Raw genomic sequence first — 23,498 nt, forward strand, 5'->3', positions numbered from 1 at the left:
ATTCTCCCCGTGCTGATGGAAAAAGCTGTTCCTTGGCAGAGTTGATCTGGGAGGGCACGAACAGCGTTTTCCTTGGATGTGGCACAGTACAGGGATTAGAGCTGCTGCTTTCACGGGTGGTGGTGGTGGAGTAGACTTGTGGGTCCTTTTATTGGGACTTTCCTGCTTATCTACTGGCTTTATTGGTAGTGATGCAGATGGACGATTGTGTCAGCAACAGCTGGGGTCTGAGAGGTGTGGTGGGTTTCAGGGAGAGGAGGCAGCCCGTTAACAGTGCTGGTGAAAGAAGCAGTGACTTGGACATGGAAACCCTTCCTGCTGGACAGTTGCCTCAAATACTGGCTGTATTACCTCCAAACATCTGGAATGTTACGACTGCTCCAATTCCTTAGACTGGGAGCTTTGCTGAAGACTGTTTTTTTCGTGTGCAATGAGGGACTGCTTTGTTGAACACTGATGTTTCTCGTTTGTGCATGCATTATGGGTCATCCATGTATGTGCAGCCGTGTAAAATTCTGCTACTTCACATTCGAAGGGGTAATAAGCTGTGTCGTTCATCGCTTACATTTACCATTTTGTTGTGAGGTAGTTAATGCCTGTTTCATTGGTGGTTCCAGAAGTTGATTAAGGAGGAGCATGTTATGGGGTGCAGGGAAGAGAAGAGGGTGACAGAAGCAGTTGGATGGTGCTTATTGCGAGAGGAGACAGTCTCCTCCTAACTTCAGATGGTCTGTGCCTTCCGGCCGCGAAACTGGAGTGGAGAGTGACCGACAGGGTCACTGTTTCAAGCAGCAGGTTCAGCCCTCCCTGAACTTGGCTTGCAAGCCTTGAGTTTCTCTTCCACCATCAGCCAGAGACCTCGCCACAGGTAGTAGTTGCTTCGGTGGTCACACCTCTTCCTTAATTTATCTCTGGAGTTTAGAAATGAGGGAGATGTCACTCTTAAGATGAACGAGTATAACGATACAATGAAGGATGGTTCAGTCTGCTTTACCTTGCGTGGTTTTAGTGTGCGTGTTGCTAGCAATCCCCAGTTCTTGGCACAAAACTCTTCGAATGAGACATACAATGTGTTTGCAGGTGGTTGGGTTAGGACTGTTCCCCCGGGTGTAGACCTGCTACCCAGAAAATGAGATTCAGAGCAGCTGCTCTCAGCGCTCCCCCAGCGAGCAGGCACCAGACTGCCTCGGTTCATCACGCTGTTCGCAATTACAGCGCGGAGATGTAGGATGTGTTGACTGCGAGACCTTGTGGTGAGGTGAGATCGCCAGGAACAAAATGATCATTACAGGCCATTCATGTCAGCGGTGTTTATGCTTTTCTGTTTGCTTGCAAGCAAAACCAGCAGCTAATTTGCAAGGCTGCCTTTTGTAAAAGGGCCTTTTGATCAATGCTCGCCTGTGTTAATGTTTCAGTAGGCTATTGATTTCTGCAGCAGCTTTTGTTCCCTGAATTTATGTGCGATGGGTTTTGGCAGCGCACGCTATGCATGTTTGATTAAAGTTCATTTGACTTCACTTGTAGTGAAGCTGGAAGCTGTTTTTGCTCCCTGTTTGTGGAACCAAAGCTTTCCTGGCTTCTTCCTTTGTGCTCAAGCTTCTGCCACCCGTGCCGTCACCAATATGCTGCTTCTAATCCTTCCAGGCTCACTCCCCTCCAGCAGTTAATCCCTTAGGTAGACAATATAATACTAGATAGCCAGGCAGCTAATAACATCTGACATGGAATTTTTTTGGTGTAGTAAATGTCTAACCTGTGTGTATGTATATAATGTTAACGTGCTCTGTGTATGCTTCCTCTCTGGCTTTTACTGCTTCATCTTTGTCAGAAAGTGGAGTCATTTACTGAGTCGTGTAGCTGTGCAGTCTGACGATGAATTGGAAGTACAGAATATTCTCTAGTCCTTTTCTATATCCAGGTTTCGTAGAAGGGGTATAACTTGGATAAACTTCTATTTCATCTTTATGTGCGGTTGTGACTGCAGTTTTGGGAGGGTCTCAGGAAAAAAAGCATTATGATCATGAAGTTAGTATTTTTTTATAAATATACACGGTTTCTTTTTTATGATTGGTTTAAGGTTTATGATGTAGCGCATGTATAAGTTGTTAAACTTCCCTTGGGACCTGATGGGTTTGCGGTGAGTAAATAGAGATCAAACAGGTTCGCATTTCGTATTTTATGGCGGGAGGAGAACAGATTGGTTTGCACTCTGCTGTTGCCATATGTGAGAGGACACATTAATCCACTGACATAAAGACATGGGATTTACTGACTTGCTCCTTGGTGCTGACACCTCAGATTTGATACAAATGAATTTATGGGTAAAATGTGGCTGGTTGCATTTGCAGGAGACTTTCTACCTCTGGAAAGCATTGCATAAGCCTTTCTGCAGAGCTTCGCCTGCCTCCTGGCACGGGGCATATCCTCGGCTTGACAAACACTGGTGCCGCCCGGACTTTGAGCCCACTGAATGGACTCAGAGTAAAATGTTTTTCCTAAAGCAAACAGGTACAGCTGAACGTGCAGTAGCAGAGCGGGGTGCTGGGTGTCAGAACTCTGTGTTCGTCCCTGACAGAGCTTGAATGCTCGTTGCCAGCCTGCGCCCATTTCAGTTTTAGATTCTTTTCACGCAAGAGTTGTGTGTGTGTATATATGTATATATGTATTATTTTTTCAGTAGGGCTTTTGTCCTTCAGAATCCTCAATTGTAGGCAGTGATTGATTTTGCCCACTTACTCCTTCCTCCTCCTCCCCAGGTATCACTCTGAGTACCGTTTGTGAATCTTGTTCAGGTCTGCGGTGGAGATCAGTAGCGTCAACCCCTGTCTATAGCAGCACAGATTAAAAATGCGTCTGTTCTGCCTATCGCCAGAAATCAAAGTTGTGGTTGTGTTCTTTTTCTGGTGTTTCTGCTTTTAAATTAGGCCTTGGTAAAATTGTGAAGTGTCTTAAATGTCAGCAGTTGATGTGTAGAACAGCATCCTCCTTTTGTCTTTCAAGTGTTTCAGTGGTGCAGATGTTGGTTACGGCTGTAATTGCCGGTCGGGGGCCCTTGGGAGAGCCTGGATGAAGGGTGGGTCCTGGTTGGCGTTCACTGGCGCGCTCTGCCCCAGAGCAGGCTGCGGGATTTCCCCACAGAGGGAGCGGCCGAGGGTCTGTTATTTGATCACACAAAATGCAGTTCAAAGAAAGCCTTTTTGTGGGCAATTCAGGTATGTTTGTTCTGATGTTGATTTTTCAAGGGGCTGGTTAGAACTTTTCCGTTTTTTTCTTGCAACTTGAAAGAAACAACACCTTTTACCTTCGAGGCAGACAAGTCGCCAGGAAATGATGGGGTTTCAAAGTAAGAGAAAAGAGATTAAAACCACATGCTGTTCTTTGGTTCGGCCGTTACATCCGCTGGTTTGAATGGCAGCTGCTCCAGCTTTTGAATGTAAGCCAGCTTCATTATGCTGTGAAATTATCACACATTTCTCTGGGTGTGCTCTTTTAACTGCTTAATTAATTTAGATGTGGGCATATATATTCAAATTAGAACACGATTTGCTATAGTAGGGTTGAGTTATGGTTATAGACTTCTCGTTGAACACGTTTCTATTCCAACTTTCAGCCTTTTAAACAGGAATATTTAAAAAAAAATCTGTACGCAGAATGTAGGTTGACGAAATGGCAGTATCTGTTTGAACTGATCCTTACTCATTCTGTAAACACCAGAGAACTGGTAGCGGTTGCCAGTTCTTTGTCCTGACTGAGAGCTGGCTGAGAGGCGGCACCTCTCCGGACGCAGTGCCTCCGGAGCTGGGGAGAGGGGTTTGCGGGGCGCTGCCGGCGCGGCGACGGAACCCCCTTCCCAGTTGCTGAGACCAGCCCTCCCAGTGGAAGCTGGATGCTTGCTGCCCAGCCTCTTTTCTTTTCTAGTGGAGGAGGAGAGGAGTGAGAAGGCATTGATTTCATTCTGTTCCTCCCCTGCAAAAGCAAACAAAAAATAATGAGGATTTTTTTTTTTCTGTCTTATCTAAAGAATTCTTTTGTCTGGCTGAAACACATCGTGAAGCTTCCTACAAAAATACATCTGTACGCATACAGAGAGCAAAAGGGAGGAGAAAAAGCTGACAAGTCAGATTTGCATGCCCCTCTAACATACTCCTTCTGTATTTGCAGGGAGAACTAATCACCTTCTATTACTATTGGAAGAAAACCCCTGAAGCAGCAAGTTCTCGAGCCCACCGTAGGCATCGAAGACAGGCTGTGTTTCGGAGAATTAAAACTCGAACTGCTTCCACTCCAGTCAACACTCCCTCCAGGCCCCCCTCCAGTGAATTCTGTAAGTGGAAGCGAAAAGCAATGCGTTTATCTTTGTTTAGATGTAGGGAGCAGCAGTAATGTGATGGTGCTGTACCTTGCAGTGACTGAAGGAAGGAAATGGAGTTCAGGCAGTTGCCCTCTCCTGTGCTGTACCATTATGCTGGAATGTGGTAGGCGTCTTTGATCACCAGGTGCTTTGTGCAGTTCTTAAATATAAAAGCATCCTGTGAGGATGGAAACGTTGCCCTGGTACTGAATTGCCCTGCTCTTTTCTTGGTTGTGTGTTGTGTTTTCTCCAGACTTATGACAGTAATGGGAATTAGAAAATGCAAAAAGCAGGAAGCCCCTGTCGTCCTTCCTTGGCGACCCAGACCTTCTGCGTGAGCTCTGTTGCATCTTAATGCATCTTGGAAGAACTTTGGCCTTGACTGAAGCAGAAGTGTCTAAGCAAAGAATAATTATCCAAACCAGTGAACCGTACTGCATTGCAAAGGGTTACGTTTCGTAATGTCCGTATGGATATATAAACTTTTACATAAAAGGCTTATGTTACCCTGTGAGATTGAAGTCTTTCTAGGGACTAAACCCAGCATGTTTCACATGGCTTCTAAAGGAAAGGGACTACATGGAAGGCAGAAATTGGCAGAATCTTATTAATATAGGGGAGGTAGAGGATGTGGTGAGCAGGCAGGATAGAGAATTCTGGAGAGGGTATTGGTGTGGTAGTAAGAAAGGGCTGTTAGATTCTCCTTGCTGAAGTTGATAGGATTTATTGCCGATTTCTGTGTGCACAAGAAGCGAGGATCTTGACCCTACAGCTCGATCCAAGATACTCATCGCTTCAGATTGCATGTGGCTGGAAGGACCCACCCATATGGATTCGACTGCTAGATGAGAATAAAAATCAATTTAGTAAAAGACAGCAAGTTTTAGCCTGCTGTCCATTTTGCAGTCAGGGTTTAAACACCTGCAAGAATTAATGTTGAAATTATGGTAGTGCTATCAGCTACTGTTACTAAATGGGACCCTGTGTTAATTTGAAGGGTAATGGCGTTGATGACAAATGCTAATGGCAAGTACTGTAGAATCCCTCCCTCTCTGTAACCTGTATGTATTACAAAAAATCCTCTTGGAACCTTTAGAAAAACAGTATTCTTGCATCAAGGACTCCTTTTCTAATTATAGATGTGAACAAAAGAACCCACAGGGCTTTCTGCTTGTGACAAATTACAGACCTGTTGTGTTGTGAGTTTATAGTGGTGGGGCTAGAAAAATGCAGTACGCTCTCTAATAAGAAAGCATTTGTTCCTGAGGTGTTTTAGAAGATGAGGTAGGATACAGGTTTTGTGATGTCTGCTGATTTTCCGTGGTTTGGATGGTGCTTTCTAGCCCACAGCCTTGTAATCGACTAATTTGCTATATACTGCTTGCCACAAAGGAAAGTGACCCTTCCCATGTTCTCCACTTCTTCAAAACACCATGTTCTTGAAATGTAAGTTTGCCACAGGTGAAAACTTATGGAGGCTTGCAGTAAGAATTGGAAAGCTAGTAGTATCCTTGTAGTACCTCTCATCCAAAAGAATCGTGTTTTTCAGACAGGTACATTAAATGCAAGCATCGTTTCTTCCACCCATGGAACATATCTGGCTCTTGGGTTAGAGCGAGCCGCTGTCTAACAGAGCGTAGCAACAGCCCCGTCTGATCTAGAAGATGAAATCTAGAAACAAAATAAAAATCAGAAAAGCCACCACAGTATCTGCTCATGGAATCTAGTAAAGTAGGATTTAGGTACAGAATATTTTATTTTCAATTTGACCATGTTCTAGAGGTATAAACCTCCTTTCTGTGGAAAATTGTGCTTTTGGAACACAGCCTCTCTAACTGAGCATGAACAGTATTTGATCAACAACTTAATTGGAAAAGTACTGTGAATTGTATGACTTGGTGCATTCCTGGAATCCTCCTTTAATCTGCAGACTGGTCAGGTCTGGCCTTGATTAGTTTGCAAAATGGGAAATAGTGGCCATCCAAGGCCAGGTGGTTGTACGAAGTCACAAAATTTAGGTGAGAATTACTGTTATTAATGGTTATTTTAGTCATGTAGGAAGAAACAGAAAATCCTGCAGAGTTTTTTCTTTTCCATTTTCCTCTTCTTCCCTTGTTCTTTACTTATTCAGTGGACTTGAGCTCGGCCAGCGAAGATGACTTTGACAGCGAGGACAGTGAACAGGAACTGAAGGGCTACGCCTGTCGCCACTGCTTCACAACCAGTACGCACCCGATTCATTGCTGGATTTCTCTCCTTGCTGCTGCTGCCTGTTTAATGCAAGTTCATTCAAGCAAGAGCAGTTGGTGTGCACGTACAGCTGTTCAAAAAATGTGGGGTTGAATCAGCTAAAGTATGCAGCATTCTGAGCAGAGTTAATCATGCTTTGCCATTGCAAATTAATATAGCAGTGACGAAGGAGAATCCTGAGAGGTAGACATTTATACGGGGAAAAAAATCTACACAGTCCGTAATCTGTATAATCTGTTTGTGGTACGGCAAGCCAGTATTGGACTGTGACTGTCACACGCAACGCTGCTTTACGCTGCACCAAACCTCTTGTGCAGCAGCCTTATTCCTGTAGGTCTTCCTGGAGGTTGTCTGCGGTTTGGGCATAGGCATGGCGTGGAGGTGTGAGCCCGAAATTGAGGAGGGGAGGAAATGAGAAGGTGATAGCTCCCTTCACTTAAAAAAACCCCACAGCTTTGGAGAATAACAGCTGCCTGTTAGCTCCCAGATAGAGCAGATAAGGCTTGTGTCTTTGTTTTCAAAGCTGTAGTTGCTTAAGTAACCAAATAGTCTGTAAATTGAAGATGAAACACAGACTAAATGTGGAACAGGACAAAGTTTTCCAGAAATTTCTTCAACTTTATTGCCCGTAGAAAAGCAGCTCGTTTCCTAGTTGTCCCATGCTTCTGTAGTAATGCAATGTGTTTGTGTGGAGTGTCTGGTACGTTGCGTGTTTCTAAGCTGTTGCTTTTCCTGCCCCAAGCCTCCAAGGACTGGCACCACGGCGGTCGAGAAAACATTTTATTGTGCACTGATTGTCGCATTCACTTCAAAAAATACGGAGAGCTGCCACCCATTGAGAAGCCCGTAGACCCTCCACCCTTTATGTTTAAGCCTGTCAAAGAGGAAGATGATGGACTTAGTGGAAAGCATAGCATGAGGACAAGGCGGAGTCGAGGCTCGGTAGGCTGAACACTCTTGCATTGCAGCTTCTTCTGTAAAGCGGAGGTGGTGTCTGGAAAAAGGTAGCCAGACTGCTAAAATGACGCTTTCTCCATCTTGTTGGTTTGCCATGGCGTGTGCCTGCTGCTGCGTTTGCCTGCGCAAGGGTGAGATTTGCTGAGGTTGAGGCTTTCTTTGGGAAAAAGGAGCTGAAATGTCTCTTCTGCAAGTTCTAGCCAAAATTGTTATTTTCATGTTTTAATGACTGGCAATGGACTGTCATCATAAGGGGACACTTGACCAGTGTATCATTATGGATATTGTACTAATACATATCCTGCTTCCAGCTGGATCCTGACGGAGGTGAGCCCTGGGGCTTGTTTTAAAGGAAGAGTGTTAAAAAATTAAATGCTGTTCATTTGGTCTTCTCATTTTATTGGAGTTAAAATCTCTTCCCTCCAGAAAACTGTAGGTTGCTCCCATGGTTAGTGTGCTGTCACAGAGTTGTTACTCGGGGCGAAGTGCCAGGCGCCCGACTGTGTGCCAGTCACTGGTGGGAACTCTGACAGCAGCCCTAGTGAATATGATGTTTGCTTTGGGTTTTGGGTGATAGAAAGCAGCAGATACATTTCTTCTCCTTGCCCTCGTCTCTCCATCTTTCTGATCATAATGATATGAGCTTCTAAATACCTTGTGAGGCTGCACTGTCAGGTAAGGTTGGCTTCCTTGTTTTCACAGTAGCCAGTCATCCAAAAAACGGCCAGACTGGGAGGGAAACAGCCCTGGTTATTGAAATATACTCTACTGAGATTCCTCACTGCACAGCAGGACCACACCGAAACTGGTTTTACAAACTGGTCTTGACTGCTTGAATGTCACCAGATAGACTTTTTTAAATGGAACATGAGGTCCCCTCTTACCTCATCCACTGTGTGTGTATGCACGCTTACAGGTGTGCGTGCGTTCTGTGGAGAAAATTTAGCCTGCAAACAGCAGCAGCTTTGGAACGTCTTTCTGCTGTCATTTCTAGCAGACATTGCTAAATAGAATAATCAGCACTGAATGTTTTTGAGTAGACAAATTAAGCATTTCTCTACCTTTAAGTCCAGATGAACTTCCAAGGAAAAACTGTAACAATGGTAAATGCTCTTGGTTTTTCATTTTTCGAGCTCTTAGCAAGGGTGCTCCATTCATGCTCCTGCTGTAAGAGAGAAAGATATAAAGAGGTGGGACAAATGCTGACTTTGATGTGCTTTTATTTCTGTTAAACAAATAGATGTCTACACTACGTAGTGGTCGTAAAAAGCAGCCAGCCAGCCCTGATGGTAGAGCCTCACCTATCAATGAAGACATCCGCTCCAGTGGCCGCAACTCTCCTAGCGCTGCCAGCACCTCCAGTAATGACAGCAAAGCAGATTCAGTGAAGAAGTCTACCAAGGTAAAATTTGGCCATTCACCTTTTGTGTTAGGACTGGACACCTGAGGCCTCTTCAGTCAGCTAAAAGAGCTGCAGGTTCCTGGAGGCCAGGGAATCTCTTGGTGACCCAGAAATTCCTACTTGTGTGGATAAGCAAAAAATTAAATGGTGCATCTGGGTGATGCTTTGTTCCCGTGCAGAAGGCTGTGTAGTGACAAAAGCCGTTACAGTGTCCCTGCATAACCTTACTGCTGTCATCATAAATTAATCCTTCAATTTTGGATGCAAATGCAAGCATTAGGCTCATGGAAGTAATACAGATCAGAAATGCTATATATGAGACAAGTAGACAGTTTTGGGGATTTTTTCTTTTTTAAGCAGTACTTAATCTTTGTTTACAAAGGAATATTAATACCTAGTAATTGAGACTACTTCTGCTACTGTTTTTTCTGCGTGTATATTTGCCTGATTTTTCAGAGCAGGCTGACAGTTTAGTCTGTTTAAATGAATAAGTGCCTTTCCAAGAGAGTACTGAAGAAACAAAGCTAGATGAAGTGGGAAGGCTTGCCATTAAGCTGTGTAAATTGAAAAGCAGCAAGTTAAAAATAAATTATTTTTTAGAAAAAAGATGGCAAAACTGGAGTATGGAGGAAGTTTTCACATGATAAAACTTAGCAAAATTTGAAGTTAGGTTGGGTAATTATGTGATGTATAAAGCTGTCCCAGGCCATGAAAGAAAGTAGTAATCTTGTAATAGCTACTCACTGTTAGCCCTGTATTTGAGCAGATACAAAAATACCCCTCTCAAAATATCAGGAGTAAAGCCAGACTTGCATATAGTGGAAAGAGGCTTATCCTGTGCCTGTCTACTGCAGAAATTCTTGCTCCGTCCTCTATTAACTGGTGTTGGTGTCTGTTAGAAGGGTATACTGGGCCAGCTGATCTGGTGTGAGTTCCTGACAGACTTGATTCTGCACAGCTGTAGACAACTGCTTTGTTTAAAATACTCCTTTGCTTTTGAAGCTCGGGACCACATCTGCATGATGAGGAATGCTTTACTTGATATTCCTTTTTCCTGCTAGCTTGTGTCAGAAATGTGCTCAGGGGGTGTGTGCAAACTGCCCCTTGGGCTTCTGTCTAGAGAAGTAAAATTGCAGTCTGCTTTGGGTGCTGTCTTAAATTTGACCTCCAGAGAGAGTGGCTGGAGCGTTAGGTGGATGCACGTCTTCTGGGAGCTGCTCCTGGCAGATGGCAGCATACAGCAGCAGCTCGAGGGCAGAATCCCCGGCAGCCTGTCGTTGGACAGAGGGTCGGATGCGTGTTGGATTGTTGTTAATTACTATCTCAACTGCTAATCAGTTTTTCAGCTCCATAGGAACTATGCTGGTTTATTTGTATTAAATATGGTAGCCCTGGCATATGCTCAGTGTACTTTTGCACTTAGATCACTGGTAACTGTTGTGTTCTGCTTCATTTATGGCAGAAGATAAAAGAAGAGGTATCTTCTCCTCTGAAGAACTCCAAGAGGCAGCGGGAAAAGGCAGCTTCTGACACCGAGGAACCTGACAGGTCCAATGCCAAAAAATCCAAAACTCAAGTGAGTCCCGCAGAGGGGTATTTTCTCTTAGGAGAATGGTTTGAGAGTGGGAGGGGGTGCAAATGCAGTAACAAAACAAAAACACGAAATGAATTTAAGCCAGAGAAAACTGTAGCATAATCTGTGGCTGGAAAGCAACCAATAGTGTGTTCCCTCCGTTGAAAAAGAGCGGAATGATACGGTGTATGTCCAGAACTGCTTTTTTTGTTTTAACATCAATATCAACCATATAGGAATATACTTGGATTATTTTCCAACCCGCACACACCCCTGTTTTTTAAATTGCAATTCATTTTTTCCTGTTCTGTGGCAAGTTTGAAGATCACCACTGGAGTTCTCTTAATTTAATGGCATCAAAGCTCAACTGAAATACTTTCAGGATGTCTTTTCAGCTCCGTGTGCCTGACCAGGTTCACTCTGTGCACAGGATTTGGAAATATTGGCACTGAGCTTTCCATGTTACAGAATCACAGAATGGTTGAGACTGGAAGGGTCCTGGTGATCATCTAGTCCACCCTCTCTGCACAAGCCGGGCCACCTAGAGCTGCCTGCCCAGGACTGTGTCCAGGTGGCCGTTGAATATCTCCAAAGATGCAGAGTCCACAGCCTCTCTGGGCAACCTGTTCCATTGCTTGGTCACCCTCACAGTGAAAAAGTGCTTCGTTAGGCTCAGGAAGAACCTCCTGTATTTCGGTTGTGCTCATTGCCACTGGACACTGCTAAAAGGAGCCTGGCTCTGCTGTCTTTGCACCCTCCCTTAGGGTATTTATGTTGCCTGTGCTGTTTTAAGTCCTGTGAGGGTCAAAGGGTGGTACTTGCACTTGTGTTTGCCCAGCACGTGTAACAGGTTGCGTCCTGTGGCATGCTGGTAATGTTCTTTGTGCAGTTTTCTCATGCGCGGTGGTTGTTCTTCCCCCTCTCCCTGCAGGAGATCAGCAGGCCAAACTCTCCCTCAGAGGGTGAGGGCGAAGGCGAGAGCTCCGACAGCCGCAGTGTCAATGACGAAGGGAGCAGCGATCCCAAGGACATTGACCAGGATAACCGGAGCACGTCGCCCAGCATCCCGAGCCCTCAAGACAATGAGAGCGACTCAGATTCCTCGGCTCAGCAGCAAGTGCTGCAGGCACAGCCCCAAGTGCTTCAGGCACAGAGCGGTTCTGGCCAGGCTCCTCCTCCTACGCCGCCCGTATCGGCCCAGTTGCCAGCATCGCTGCCAGCAGTGTCCAGCGCTACTGCAGCTCCGCCGCAGGTCTCGCCGTCAGCATCCCAACCCCCCGGCCAGCCCCCGGCCCCCGCGCCGCCGCATTCTCACATACAGCAGGCCCCTGCTTTGCACCCGCAGAGACTCCCGTCGCCCCACCCGCCCCTGCAGCCTTTGAGCGTGTCGCAGAGCCAGCCGGCTGCTGCTTCCGCACAGCCTCACCCGCAGCCTCCGCTCCATGGCCAGGCCCCGTCGGGCGCTCACAGCCTGCAGGCTCAGCCCCTTCTGCCTCATCCTGTACCTTCCCAGCCATTTTCCCTCCCCACTCAGTCATCTCAGTCTCAGGTTCCCCTTCAGACACAAGCACCGTCTCATTCTCACTCCGCTCTCCAGGTTCAGGTAACGCAGCCTGTCCTGCCGACTGCAACCTCGCTGCAGCAGGCTCAGCCTCCACGGGAGCAGCCCTTGCCCCCTGCACCCATGGCCATGCCTCATATCAAACCTCCCCCTACTACCCCAATCCCTCAGCTCCCCACTGCTCCATCCCACAAGCACCCTCCTCATCTCTCTGGCCCTTCTCCATTCTCCATGAACTCCAACTTGCCTCCACCACCTGCTTTAAAACCTCTGAGTTCCCTCTCAACTCATCATCCGCCATCTGCGCACCCTCCTCCTTTGCAGCTGATGCCTCAAAGCCAACCGCTGCAGTCTTCGCAAGCCCAGCCTCCTGTACTGACGCAGAGTCAGAGCCTTCCCCCACCCGCTAATCACCCCCAGTCGGGTCTCCATCAGGTATCCTCCCAGCCCCCCTTTTCTCAGCATCCCTTTGTCCCAGGAGGCCCGCCTTCCATCACCCCTCCGTCTTGCCCCTCCACTTCCACGCCACCCACTGTGCCTGGCATCCCACTGCAGACTTCCGTCTCCACATCAGCAGCTTCTAGTGGAAATGTGCCAGTGGTGACAGCCTGCACGCTACCACCTATCCAAATCAAAGAAGAAGTCCCAGATGAAGCTGAGGAACCAGAAAGCCCTCCCCCTCCACCCAGAAGTCCATCGCCAGAACCTACTGTGGTGGACACACCAAGTCATGCTAGTCAATCAGCCAGGTATGGAGGTGATCAGTGGTGCTTCCTTAATGGGCTCTAGTTTTCTGTGTCACAGGGTACTTCCAAGAACTGAGAAATGAGCTCCTGCGGGAGCTGAGTGTATTTGGCATGTGCACCTTGTCAGCCTCTCCTGCGAGTGTGCTTTTGGTCTGGTTTTCTGGAATGGTGCTGTTTCAGCCAGCATATCCAGAGACAACATTACAGTTTGTAATTGTGAAGAGGGTGTTTTATACTCCACTTGTCTGTGGAGTAATAGGGTACAATTAATTTTCTCATGGCTTCCAGGGAAGCTGGTAGTGCTATTGTATTAAGTGTAAAGTGATAGGTTTTGCACGGGGGGAACATACAGAGGTTAAATCCTAGGCTCGTGCATCTTTCCCAGGGCTAAGCTCTTTCTGTTCTGTTTCTTTCAGGTTTTATAAGCACCTGGACCGTGGCTACAATTCGTGCTCAAGAGCAGACTTGTACTTTATGCCTCTGGCAGGATCGAAACTGGCCAAGAAGAGAGAAGAGGCCATTGAAAAGGCCAAAAGGGAAGCAGAGCAGAAAGCCAGAGAAGAGAGAGAGAGAGAAAAAGAAAAAGAGAAGGAAAGAGAGAGGGAGCGGGAGCGTGAAAGAGAAGCAGAAAGAGCTGCGGTAGGTTTATTTCCAGCTAAGAGCTGTTTAAGGGAGTTGGCGTGGTGGGATCCGACCTGGGTGGTGACTGCAGAATGCAAATCCCCAGAATCGCTTCAACGCATGCGCAGTCGGGTGTTTGTGAGTATGGAAGCCTCGTGCATGAAATGGAAGCCAACCGCTCTGAGCACCTCCTGGCCTGCCTGTGACCTCCTTCTCTTTGACGGAAACGGAGAGTTTCTACTCCTGGTCTGTTTCCGATGTGCAGGAAGCCAATGCAGCTGGGGATAACTAGACCGAGTATTTACATTAACTTGGAGTAGAAAAGTACTCTGTGCAGATACAGTGAAAGCCTTTGTGTAGCTTGTACTGCTGTGCAGGCACAAGAGTACTGTCTGCTGGAAAAAGGGGATCTGAAGACCTTTTAAATTTGAGGTAAACTTAAATTAAAGGCACTTAACTTTTTTTTTTATGTGGAGACCCAGACTCCGGTCTTGGTGTAAAGAGCCAATACAACTAAACCATTTTTCTTTGGCCTGTCAGAGAAGAATGATTACTTCTGGGCCCACAGATTTGGTAGGTTGGTAATACATTATTGATGCTGAAAAAGAAGGTGCTGCAGTCGTCTTATAGGGATATTTGGGCAATTGCATGGGTAAACTGCTGATTGCCCTCCCCAGAAGTGCTATTCTGCTCTTGTACAGAAAGGCAGAGTGGGATGCAAAGTCCTGATGTGAAAGGAGTAGAATATGTTGTGATGCACATCGCGTAGACGAGTTTCCTTGGATTTAGTAAGTTTTAGGATACAGGTGAGTGTGGAGAGGAGAGGAAGAACACGCTGCAAACACGACTGATAGTCTGCAGTGACGTGCACCAGCCAGCTGTTGCCCATAGCTGTGACTTGTACCAGCTAGTTGCTGCTCTACTAACTGCAAGGCAATTAGTGTAGCTTTGAGGCTGCCACTACAGAGTAGTTCTCTTCTGGCTTACAGGACAGACAGAATCCAGTTCTTCCCCAAACCACACTGGAGCACACAACTGCAGGAGTCGCGAGGCTCAGCGGGCTGAGTTTGCCTGCTCTTAGAGCTCGAAGCACGAGAAGGGAGGTGTGTGCCTGCTGTGTTTTTAAGCCAAATGTGTTGAACTAAACTTCTCTTCCCCCATTCTGTGCAGCAGAAGGTATCCAGCTCCTCCCATGAAGGCCGTCTTGGAGAGTCTCAGCTCAGTGGGCCAGCACATATGAGACCTTCATTTGAACCTCCACCAACGACCATTGCTGCTGTACCACCTTACATTGGTCCAGACACACCTGCTTTACGAACACTAAGTGAATACGCCCGTCCTCATGTCATGTCGCCAACAAACCGTAATCATCCCTTCTTTGTCCCCCTCAACCCCACCGATCCACTTCTGGCCTACCATATGCCTGGCCTCTACAATGTGGATCCCACCATTCGGGAACGAGAGCTCCGAGAGCGGGAAATCCGGGAGCGAGAAATCCGGGAAAGGGAGTTGAGAGAGAGGATGAAACCTGGCTTTGAGGTGAAGCCCCCAGAGCTGGATGCGCTGCACCCAGCTACTAACCCCATGGAGCATTTTGCCAGGCACGGTGCACTGACTATTCCCCCAACAGCAGGACCTCACCCATTCGCTTCCTTCCATCCGGGTTTGAACCCCCTTGAAAGAGAGAGACTTGCCCTGGCAGGCCCACAGCTACGGCCTGAAATGAGCTACCCTGACAGACTGGCAGCAGAGCGAATACACGCCGAGCGGATGGCATCGCTGACAAACGACCCGTTGGCACGGCTCCAGATGTTCAACGTTACGCCTCACCACCACCAACATTCACACATACACTCGCATTTACACCTGCATCAGCAGGATCCCTTGCATCAAGGTGAGCCCGGGGAAACGGGCTGGGCAGCGAACGAGGGAACCTCTCTCATGAGCTGGTAGCAGTAGCCTACCCGAAACAGGCAGACGTTGGCTTTGGAATTGGAGTAGCAAAATCCGTGTCTTGTAGATGATGTGACTTCTGTACTGTGCAAGGTTGTGGTAACTGAAATGCAGACAATTATTTTTGGGGAGGGTGGACCAATAACAGTGATAAAGTAAATGATGGTAACAGTACAGTGATCTTCATCGAGACTGAGCACTGTCACTGGAGAAGGCTTGCTGTTCTGTTGGGTTGGAGGTTTTTTTTTAAAGTACTGGAGTCCTAGAGCACCACTTCACAGTGGTGTCTGGTGTACAAGTGGAGACCCCACTGGTGATGGGAACTCACTAGGAGAGATGTCATGGAACTGGGAACACTGCTAATGGCTGTTACATTATGAGTTATAGTTGGAAAGCAGCTGAAGCTGGTGTTTCCATATCAGAGCTGAAAAAAGAAATTAGACTTCATCTCTTCAGCCATTGGACATGCCAACCATCTGGCTTTAGTTGAACTGAAATTCTCTGTCACAATTCTCATAAGAACCATCTAAATTTATAGGTTGCCATCTTTTCAGCTACGGTGTTTTCTTACGTGTGGAAACGTTTTTTTCCCAAAGTATTTAATAGTCTCAAAAATTAATTGATGCCTTGCTCATTTCTAAAGCAAGCTACATGGTTACTCTGCTGGAAGTCTGGAGTCAGGAAGATGAGGCACTAAGCAGAATTTTTCTGATTTTCTGGTGGCAGACTGGAGACAACATAGCCAGCAAGGCACCAGGTGCAGTAGCTGCTATGTAGGAAAAAAAAAAGTAGTCCAAGTACTTAAAGTGCAACTTCTGGTGCGGCTGGCTACAAATGTGGTGTTCGTGCAAGCAAATATAGCATACTTTGCCTTGGAGCAATATGCATTATATGTAGCTGGGATGTCTGCTTTTTGGAGTTTGGAAGGAATTTGGGTGCTGTTGCAGAAGCCAGATTGTATAGCGAGGAAATCAGCAGGGTCTTGTGAGATTGGTAAGGGACGGCTGGTTACAGGTAGGAGATGGCGGTGCCAAATATCAGTGTTCTTAAAGCTGTCAGCTGCGGGCTTTGGTCGAGACTGACTGCAGAAGTTACAGAGTGGTTCAGTTTGGGGCTGGTTTGCATACCCCATTGATAGCAGAAGAAATTTGTCATAGATTGTGTCTACGCAAGTATTTGTGCTGTCAGGTAAGTCACCACCGCTGTGCAGGTGGGTCTAGATACTCCCCAGTTACTTGTTCTGGACAAAAAGCTGGCTACTACATTCTCCCTCTCAGTCTAGCGAGAGACTGGTGCAGACAAAGCTAAGTCAGTTCGGTGTGGAGTCTCTCTTACCTGTATTTGAAAAGTAATTTGGTGTTAATCTTGGATGCCGGGTTAAAATACAGTTGGGGGCTCTTGAGTGTCTCCCAGTAGTTCTTGGTCCAGAGTAGCTCCATAGGTGGGTAAGGCCCTAAAGTGTGTGACCTGTATGTCTCCTTGGAGTGGGGGTGGAGGTTGCGTAAAGTGACAACACGTTTGTGCTCTGGAGCAGGTAACAGCTGAGGGACAGTTGTGGTACCTGGGTTGTAGTCCTTTCATTTGCGGTTCCTCTGCAATCTGCTGACAGCTGAACATGCTGAGGTTTCAGATGAGTATTTTTCAGGTGGTTTTGCCGGTGTCTTTTTCTCGTTGTACTGGTAGAGTGACATTAGAGAGGTTGTCTGCAGGTGTCCCTCTGCACAAGGGTGGTGACAATGTCATTTTTGCAAACAAAGGTTTTTGCCAGATTTTGGCCTATCAAATAGTATTGGTAAAGGCAGAAGCATGCTGAAGTGCTTCTGTACTAAATGTCCGTAGTGATCCTTCCATTTTATGTGTGTAAAGGGGAATAGGAGAGAGTTTTGGGGAAAATTTTTCTAAATGTTGACCATCTTTGTTGTGAAGAGATGAAAATTCTCTTCGTAAGAGCGGCCAGGTGTCAGAGATTAATAGTTAAAGCAAAACACATTGTTTCCCTGTAACAGCGCTGCAATAAAACATTCCGCAGTTCTCTCTGATGGTTTTTGTTTTTTTCCAGTGATCAGAGTTGAGCATATTCCTTCCTCAGGTTATCTGTGGGAGCAGGTCTGTAATTTGGGTCACTTGGACTGATAGACAGAAATGGGATTGTTTATTTCCAAGGAATCTCCAGAAAAATCGACTGAAATGGTTTGGTTTGTAGCAATATGTTTGAGGTAACTGGTAAAAGCCAAGAACAGGAGATTCCTAGGAGAGCAGAGAGTAGTAATATTTGTCCCAGGCATCCATGGATTAAGAGGTGGCCTGACATATAGCAGCACTGGAGAGTTGGAAATAAAGCTGATGTGGATTTGTCCACCTGCTTATGGTTTTGGCTGGGTTTTTATCTCTGTGTCCTTTCTGTTTGTTGGGATAACAGTGGCCTGCTCCCCAGGCCAGTCCATTGGGCAGGCGTACCGACAGGCAGTGGTAGGTGGGGGTGGGATCAAGTGGCTGGGAGGTAATTGCTTTTTTCAGAGTCCACTTGAGGTGTTTGACAAGGTGTTTGCACTCTGAACACATGGTAAAAAAATGTAATTATGATAAGCAATTAAAAAAAAATCCATGCAGGGGAGGGATCTTGCAAGGCTGAGTAAAGGTAAGAACAGACCCGTGCAGCAGGATTTTTTTGAAGTCTCCGGTTATTGAACAGATTCCACAGCAACGTCTCAATTTGTCTGTGTTAGGCTGCGCAGGTCTGGTTTGCAAGCGCTGCTGCGATGTGTGGGGGTGAATGTGGAAGGAAAGTCTGAAAATGACAGCTTAGGGGGTTTAGTTACTGGATTTTTGTTTTTTCTACCGCTTGGTGGATTTCTTTTTCTTGTAGAAATCGAAAGCGCTGAGTTGTTGCTTTAACAGTTAAGACTGTTTGGTAAGCAGATGTCACTTGAAGATAGAATAGTGGGTTTCAAATTGGATGGAGCTGAGCTCCTGGTAATTATGTGCCAGTTAGGCCAAATGCTGATCCAGCTGATGTCTAGCAGGGCTTTTGATCTCCCAACAGCGAGCGATGCTTCCCAAAGCAGTTGATTGCTTTCTGTCTGTCTTTCCTTCTTTTAAAGGTTCAGCAGGACCTGTTCACCCGCTGGTGGATCCATTAGCAGCTGGACCCCATTTGGCACGTTTTCCCTACCCACCTGGGACCATCCCCAACCCATTGCTAGGGCAGCCACCTCATGAGCATGAAATGCTCCGACATCCAGTCTTTGGTGAGAGCATTTTAAGGTCCTCTACGAAGGGTATCTCTTGAGCTGAACTGTCACCCTCTGGGCCATGGCATTTCTTGGGAGGGGAGTTGGTGGAGTTGAGCTGTAACTTAAGTTACAGCCAAAAGTTGGTTGGTTGGGATTTTTTTTTAAAAAAAGAAGAGCTTCGTGTGACAACTCTCTGCAGCCTTCATAGCAAACGAGTGTCTAAAAATGGGCAACTCTCTCTTAGGTACTCCTTATCCACGAGATCTTCCTGGTGCCATTCCACCTCCTATGTCAGCAGCCCACCAACTGCAGGCCATGCACGCCCAGTCAGCAGAGCTGCAAAGACTGGCAATGGAGCAGCAGTGGTTGCATGGGCATCCTCACATGCATGGTGGTCATCTACCAAGTCAGGAAGATTATTACAGGTGAGAGGTGCGATGAAGGCTTTTGGAGACTCGGGGGTGCTACAGCTTCCTTCATCTTTCTCCATATTCCATCTTTTTTCTTCTGAATTACTGCCTGTCTTACTGTGTGCTGAGTTACTGTCCTGATGCAGTTACGGAAGATGGGGAAGCTGTACGAAGACCTAATTTGGGCATAGGTGATGGGGCAAATTGGAAGCTTGGTCCAAACTGTTGGCACAAGGTGTAGACTAGTTGAGTCTCACACTGCAGAATTAAGTCTGATTGGGGTTTTTAGTGTGACACTTGCTATGATTGCTGCTTCCACATTTCTGTTCTTTGAGAACAGTGTTGGAGGGTGGGTAGAAGAGAAGAGGGGTGGAATTCAGTGAATGGTAAGAAATGAGTAAGGGTAATAGGAAGTTGCAGTGTGTGAATAATGCAGATCCTGCACTACCAGCTGAGAATGCCTGTATGAATCATGTGAGGTGTTTCTGCCCAGAATGCTGCATGGTGTTGCTAGCAGAGTGGTTCTCTTCTTGGCCTACCTTCCGTGACACCGCCTGATGTCCTGTTTGGCAGTGACCACTGGCACTACGACAGCTGAGAAGAAAAAGCCACCAGCACCTAGCAAGGGCCATTCCGCATGTCCATGGGTAGCAAGGATGTACAGGAAGCAGCGTATTAAATACTCTGCTGTTTCCGTCCTTGCTGCTGCTGTCCAAAATGGCCTGCTGGCCTTGTGCCGTGGGGACAGCCAGTCTGCCTGAAGCTGGCTGTCGTATCTGCAGCTGCAGATAAAGCTGAAGCGTGATGAGCTGGCGCTGGTGATCTTGCTCACGTGTAAGGAGCGCCTGAGTAGCAAAAGGTCATCGCTTCTTCCCACAGCAGACGGCGTTATCGCTGGTGTTACAATGGCTCTCGGTTTCGTGCTGAAAGCTCGCAAGTGCTGTTGCAGCCTCTGTTCCCTCCAGGGCAGCTGGGTGAGGTTAGCAGGAAGGCAAAGCTGTCTCTGAAGTGTCGTGACACCTCCTTCGTTTTGTTAAAATGAGTTTTCTTTCTCTTTCAGTCGACTGAAGAAAGAAGGCGACAAACAGTTGTAATAAATTATTTATTTGTAATGCTGGCTATGGAAACCCCAGTCCTTGGGAAGGAGTGGAACATTTTTACATACAATAAGAGCTACAAAAGGAAAAGAATATCTTATAAAGATTTCTTTATATATTTAAAACAGAAACAACCACCCAACAAGTAGAGACTTATCAGCATAGTGTTCATTTGTAGAGAAGATTTCTCAAGACTGGTGTGGGTCTCCCTGCATGACAACGTATTCAGAAGCCTATTGAAAATACAGGACTGTGTGGAATATTCAGAGAACTTCCTGCAATCTTGTTTTTTTGTTTTTTTTTTTTCTTACTAGTTTGTTTTGAGTAGGTGCTAGAATCAGGTTCACAACACGAGTCACTGTGCGTGAAGAGACACTCGATGCATCTATAGCTATTTTAAAAAAAACAAGGATTGCAAGTAGGTGACATAACAAGCTCTGAATCCAAGTGCTATAATAATAAAAATCTACTTTTATTTTAATACATTGTAGGAAATCTTCATAATTTTAAAGAGAGCTCAGTTCTGCAGCATGGCTTTTTAAGTCTGTAAATAACTTTTTTGGGTAGAGGGGAGAAACAAAACAAAACAAAACTCCAGAAACGTTTATCTTGATTTTCAGTAACATCACAAATTGTGAATTCCTACCTGGTATTGACAGAATACAGAGTTGATTTTTTAATAAAATTATATATATATAATTATCCCTTTAATTAAAGGGAATAATGGGTATCGATAATTTCAAATGGGTAAAAGCTTGAAATTTGGTTTGATATCAACAATAAGCATTAAAGGGAGTTGCAGGGATTATGTTGCAAATGACTGTTTCTGTTCTTGTTTTTTTGGTTTGTTTGGGTTTGTTGGGTTTTTTTGTTAGTGTTACATCTCTCTGTTCTGCAGATGATTTCTGTTGATTTGGGTTTCTCAGCAGTACAGGTGTCCCTTGGAACTAGCTTACCCTTTTGATGCCTAATTCAAGGGTTAATTTTCAGTGTGGCCATAATACACTTCTTTCCTATTACCTTTTGAAACTTAATCTAACTACGTTGGTTTTAGACTTTAGGCAAAGGTTCAAAGAAATAATCTGTTCTAAAATCTCTTATTAAAAATGTTCCGTGGCTCGAACTAGTACAGCCAGAATTTTGTATGCACGTGCATATTTTTGGAGGACGTACTCTTTCTGGCCTCTTACGTTTGATATGTTCTTAAGAAAAGTGCGTAGGCAACTCAGTGTTCTTAAAGTTGGTTTGCAAAAACCAGTCTGTATTTCTCTTTGACTGTTTTAGTTTTTGTAATCCAGGACTTTTTAATGCCACCAGTGTTCTGTATCTCAGGAACTTGCTGCTTTGGGATTAACCAGATATATGGACAGTAACATTTACTGACTCCCAACACAACAGGTCCATGCAGAATAACGCCTGTTGGCGAGTTCCCACGTGGATGGTAAGAGGAGAGGAATACACAGAAGGCCAGCGAGCATTATTTTGGAGACAGCTCTGCTTACTGTCTAGGCAGATATTTTTTAATTTCACTGTTTTGCCACAGGTTTGCTTTGCTAGAGCAGAGGGTGATGCAATCAATGGACATCTGAATCTGCTGGCCATTTTTTCCGCTGGTGGTGCGTAACATTCCCCCATTCTCTCTCTTCTTACGAGTGCTCTCTCTGCTGTTGTAGACTGTTCAGTGTGACGGTTGTGTCATAGGACTGTACTGAGCCAAGTTTGATAAACTTGTAGTTAATCATACATTCTGATGGAAGGCATGGCGTGCACAGTGCTTTATGCACCTCGTGGGTCTCAAAACAGGTCAGTGCCTGCAAGTTACTGTCGGACAGTCAGTAACATGGATTTAGCCATTAAAAATACACAGCAGGGTATTCTAGGTCCACTGAAGGCAAATGTGTATATAGGAGAGAGAGGAGGGCTATTGCAGCTGATGTTGATCTTCCATTTTTCCTGTCCTCCATTCTGGATTTCTCAGCGCTGAAGAACTGCAATAGTGTTTAATTGGTTCCATCTGCTATGTTTGAACTCTCTGTGAAGGTATTAGGAGGAAGAGTGTTTCTGAGGTTTGGGAATCATGAGGTCGATCTAGAGTTGAGGGTGGTGAAGACTTCTTCAGTCAATGCCTTCACTGTCTGCAGTGATCAGGTGAAACGGTTTTCTTTCAAGTAACATTTTTTACTTTTGCTAACAGTGGAGTAGCTGATAAGATCGGTCTGCGCAGCAGAGAGAGTGCTTCAGTTTACTTTAAAGGTCTAATTAGACATGTTTCAGTTAAACCTCCCCTCCTTGTTTTTACCACGTGGAATTCGGGAGTTTGGGGGAGTTCAGCCACTTCAGCCATTTCTTCTGATCCTTCTCTAGCTGTTGTTATTAGCTATAGTTCTTCTTAAGGGAAGAAAAAAAAAGAAAAAGCAACTTGCCTCCCATGGTCTTCTCTCTGTATATTTTTTTTCGCTGAAGTTCACAGTATGATCATAAGGTATTCATTGATCTCTTTTTCTTTCTTATTTTCTTTTTTTCTTTTTTCGCAGAAGAGCATTATGATAATTTGTGGGAGTTTTTTTGTTCACGTCATTCATCAGATAAGCACTGAAATTCTTCCATATTAGACCAGTGATTAACTACAACTTTACATGCAGTGGTTTCTGAAGCCATCTTGGTGTTCGATGCCCTGTTAAAACAACCCAGACCTTTTGATTTTCTTTAAGAAATCTCTCTTATTTTTCCTCTGTTTTGGAAGTTTATTTTCTAATTTTGCTTTAGTGTTTTTGAAACGTCTCTTGTTCTATGTCGTCATGGTTGAGCTTGTTTCACTGCACCGTTAAAGCAGAGTGTACATTCTGACTGCTACATTTATATATATCTTGAAGCTTAATGTATATATGAGTAGTTTGCCATGGGATAACACAGTGTAAACAGAGTAGAAACCCAGAAATCGTGACTTCTGTGTTCTCTCCATTTGAGTATTTTGTAATTTTTTTGAAATATTTGTGGACATAAATAAAACCAAGCTACACTACAGCAGCCAGGTTTTGCCTGCAAGCGAAATGTGTCTGTTGATTGTTGTTAGTGGGGAAAGAGTTATTTTGATCCGGGATAATACGGGGTGCCGACGTGGCCATCTTGTCTGTTTCAAAGCTGTCTTGTCTGTCTTGACATTATTTTTTCCTTCTCTGAGGTCATTTCTTTTTTAATATGCAGTACACAAAACACCAACATCGTGTCCAGTTCCAGAGTATATTCTGCCTCCCTGAGGCAATTTGATGCTCTGGGGCCATACTGCAGAACTTTGGCATGTTTTTCCACAAGTTAAGCAGTCAAATTGGTAAGAATGAATGTAT

At 45.5% G+C, this 23,498-nt stretch overlaps 1 protein-coding gene across 3 annotated transcripts in view; it reads left to right on the forward strand.

Annotated features, from left to right (window-relative positions):
- Positions 1-23,205, forward strand: part of RERE (arginine-glutamic acid dipeptide repeats) — a 250,854-nt gene extending 227,649 nt beyond the window's left edge. For 2 of the 3 annotated variants that reach the window (XM_075437109.1, XM_075437112.1), the window contains 11 exons: positions 4,162-4,324; positions 6,483-6,575; positions 7,344-7,543; positions 8,799-8,960; positions 10,423-10,536; positions 11,465-12,843; positions 13,257-13,479; positions 14,632-15,355; positions 18,516-18,662; positions 18,892-19,072; positions 20,118-23,205. In XM_075437109.1, coding sequence (XP_075293224.1) covers positions 4,162-4,324; positions 6,483-6,575; positions 7,344-7,543; positions 8,799-8,960; positions 10,423-10,536; positions 11,465-12,843; positions 13,257-13,479; positions 14,632-15,355; positions 18,516-18,662; positions 18,892-19,072; positions 20,118-20,151 — 3,420 coding nt within the window. In that variant the 3' untranslated portion in view covers positions 20,152-23,205. The remainder of the gene's footprint in view (positions 1-4,161; positions 4,325-6,482; positions 6,576-7,343; positions 7,544-8,798; positions 8,961-10,422; positions 10,537-11,464; positions 12,844-13,256; positions 13,480-14,631; positions 15,356-18,515; positions 18,663-18,891; positions 19,073-20,117) is intronic. The other variant, XM_075437111.1, reaches the window with a different exon arrangement.
- Positions 23,206-23,498: the final 293 nt, after the last annotated feature.

The sequence above is a fragment of the Opisthocomus hoazin genome, chromosome 16 (genome assembly GCF_030867145.1).
Source record: "Opisthocomus hoazin isolate bOpiHoa1 chromosome 16, bOpiHoa1.hap1, whole genome shotgun sequence".
In the NCBI taxonomy this organism is placed as follows: Eukaryota; Metazoa; Chordata; class Aves; order Opisthocomiformes; family Opisthocomidae; genus Opisthocomus; species Opisthocomus hoazin.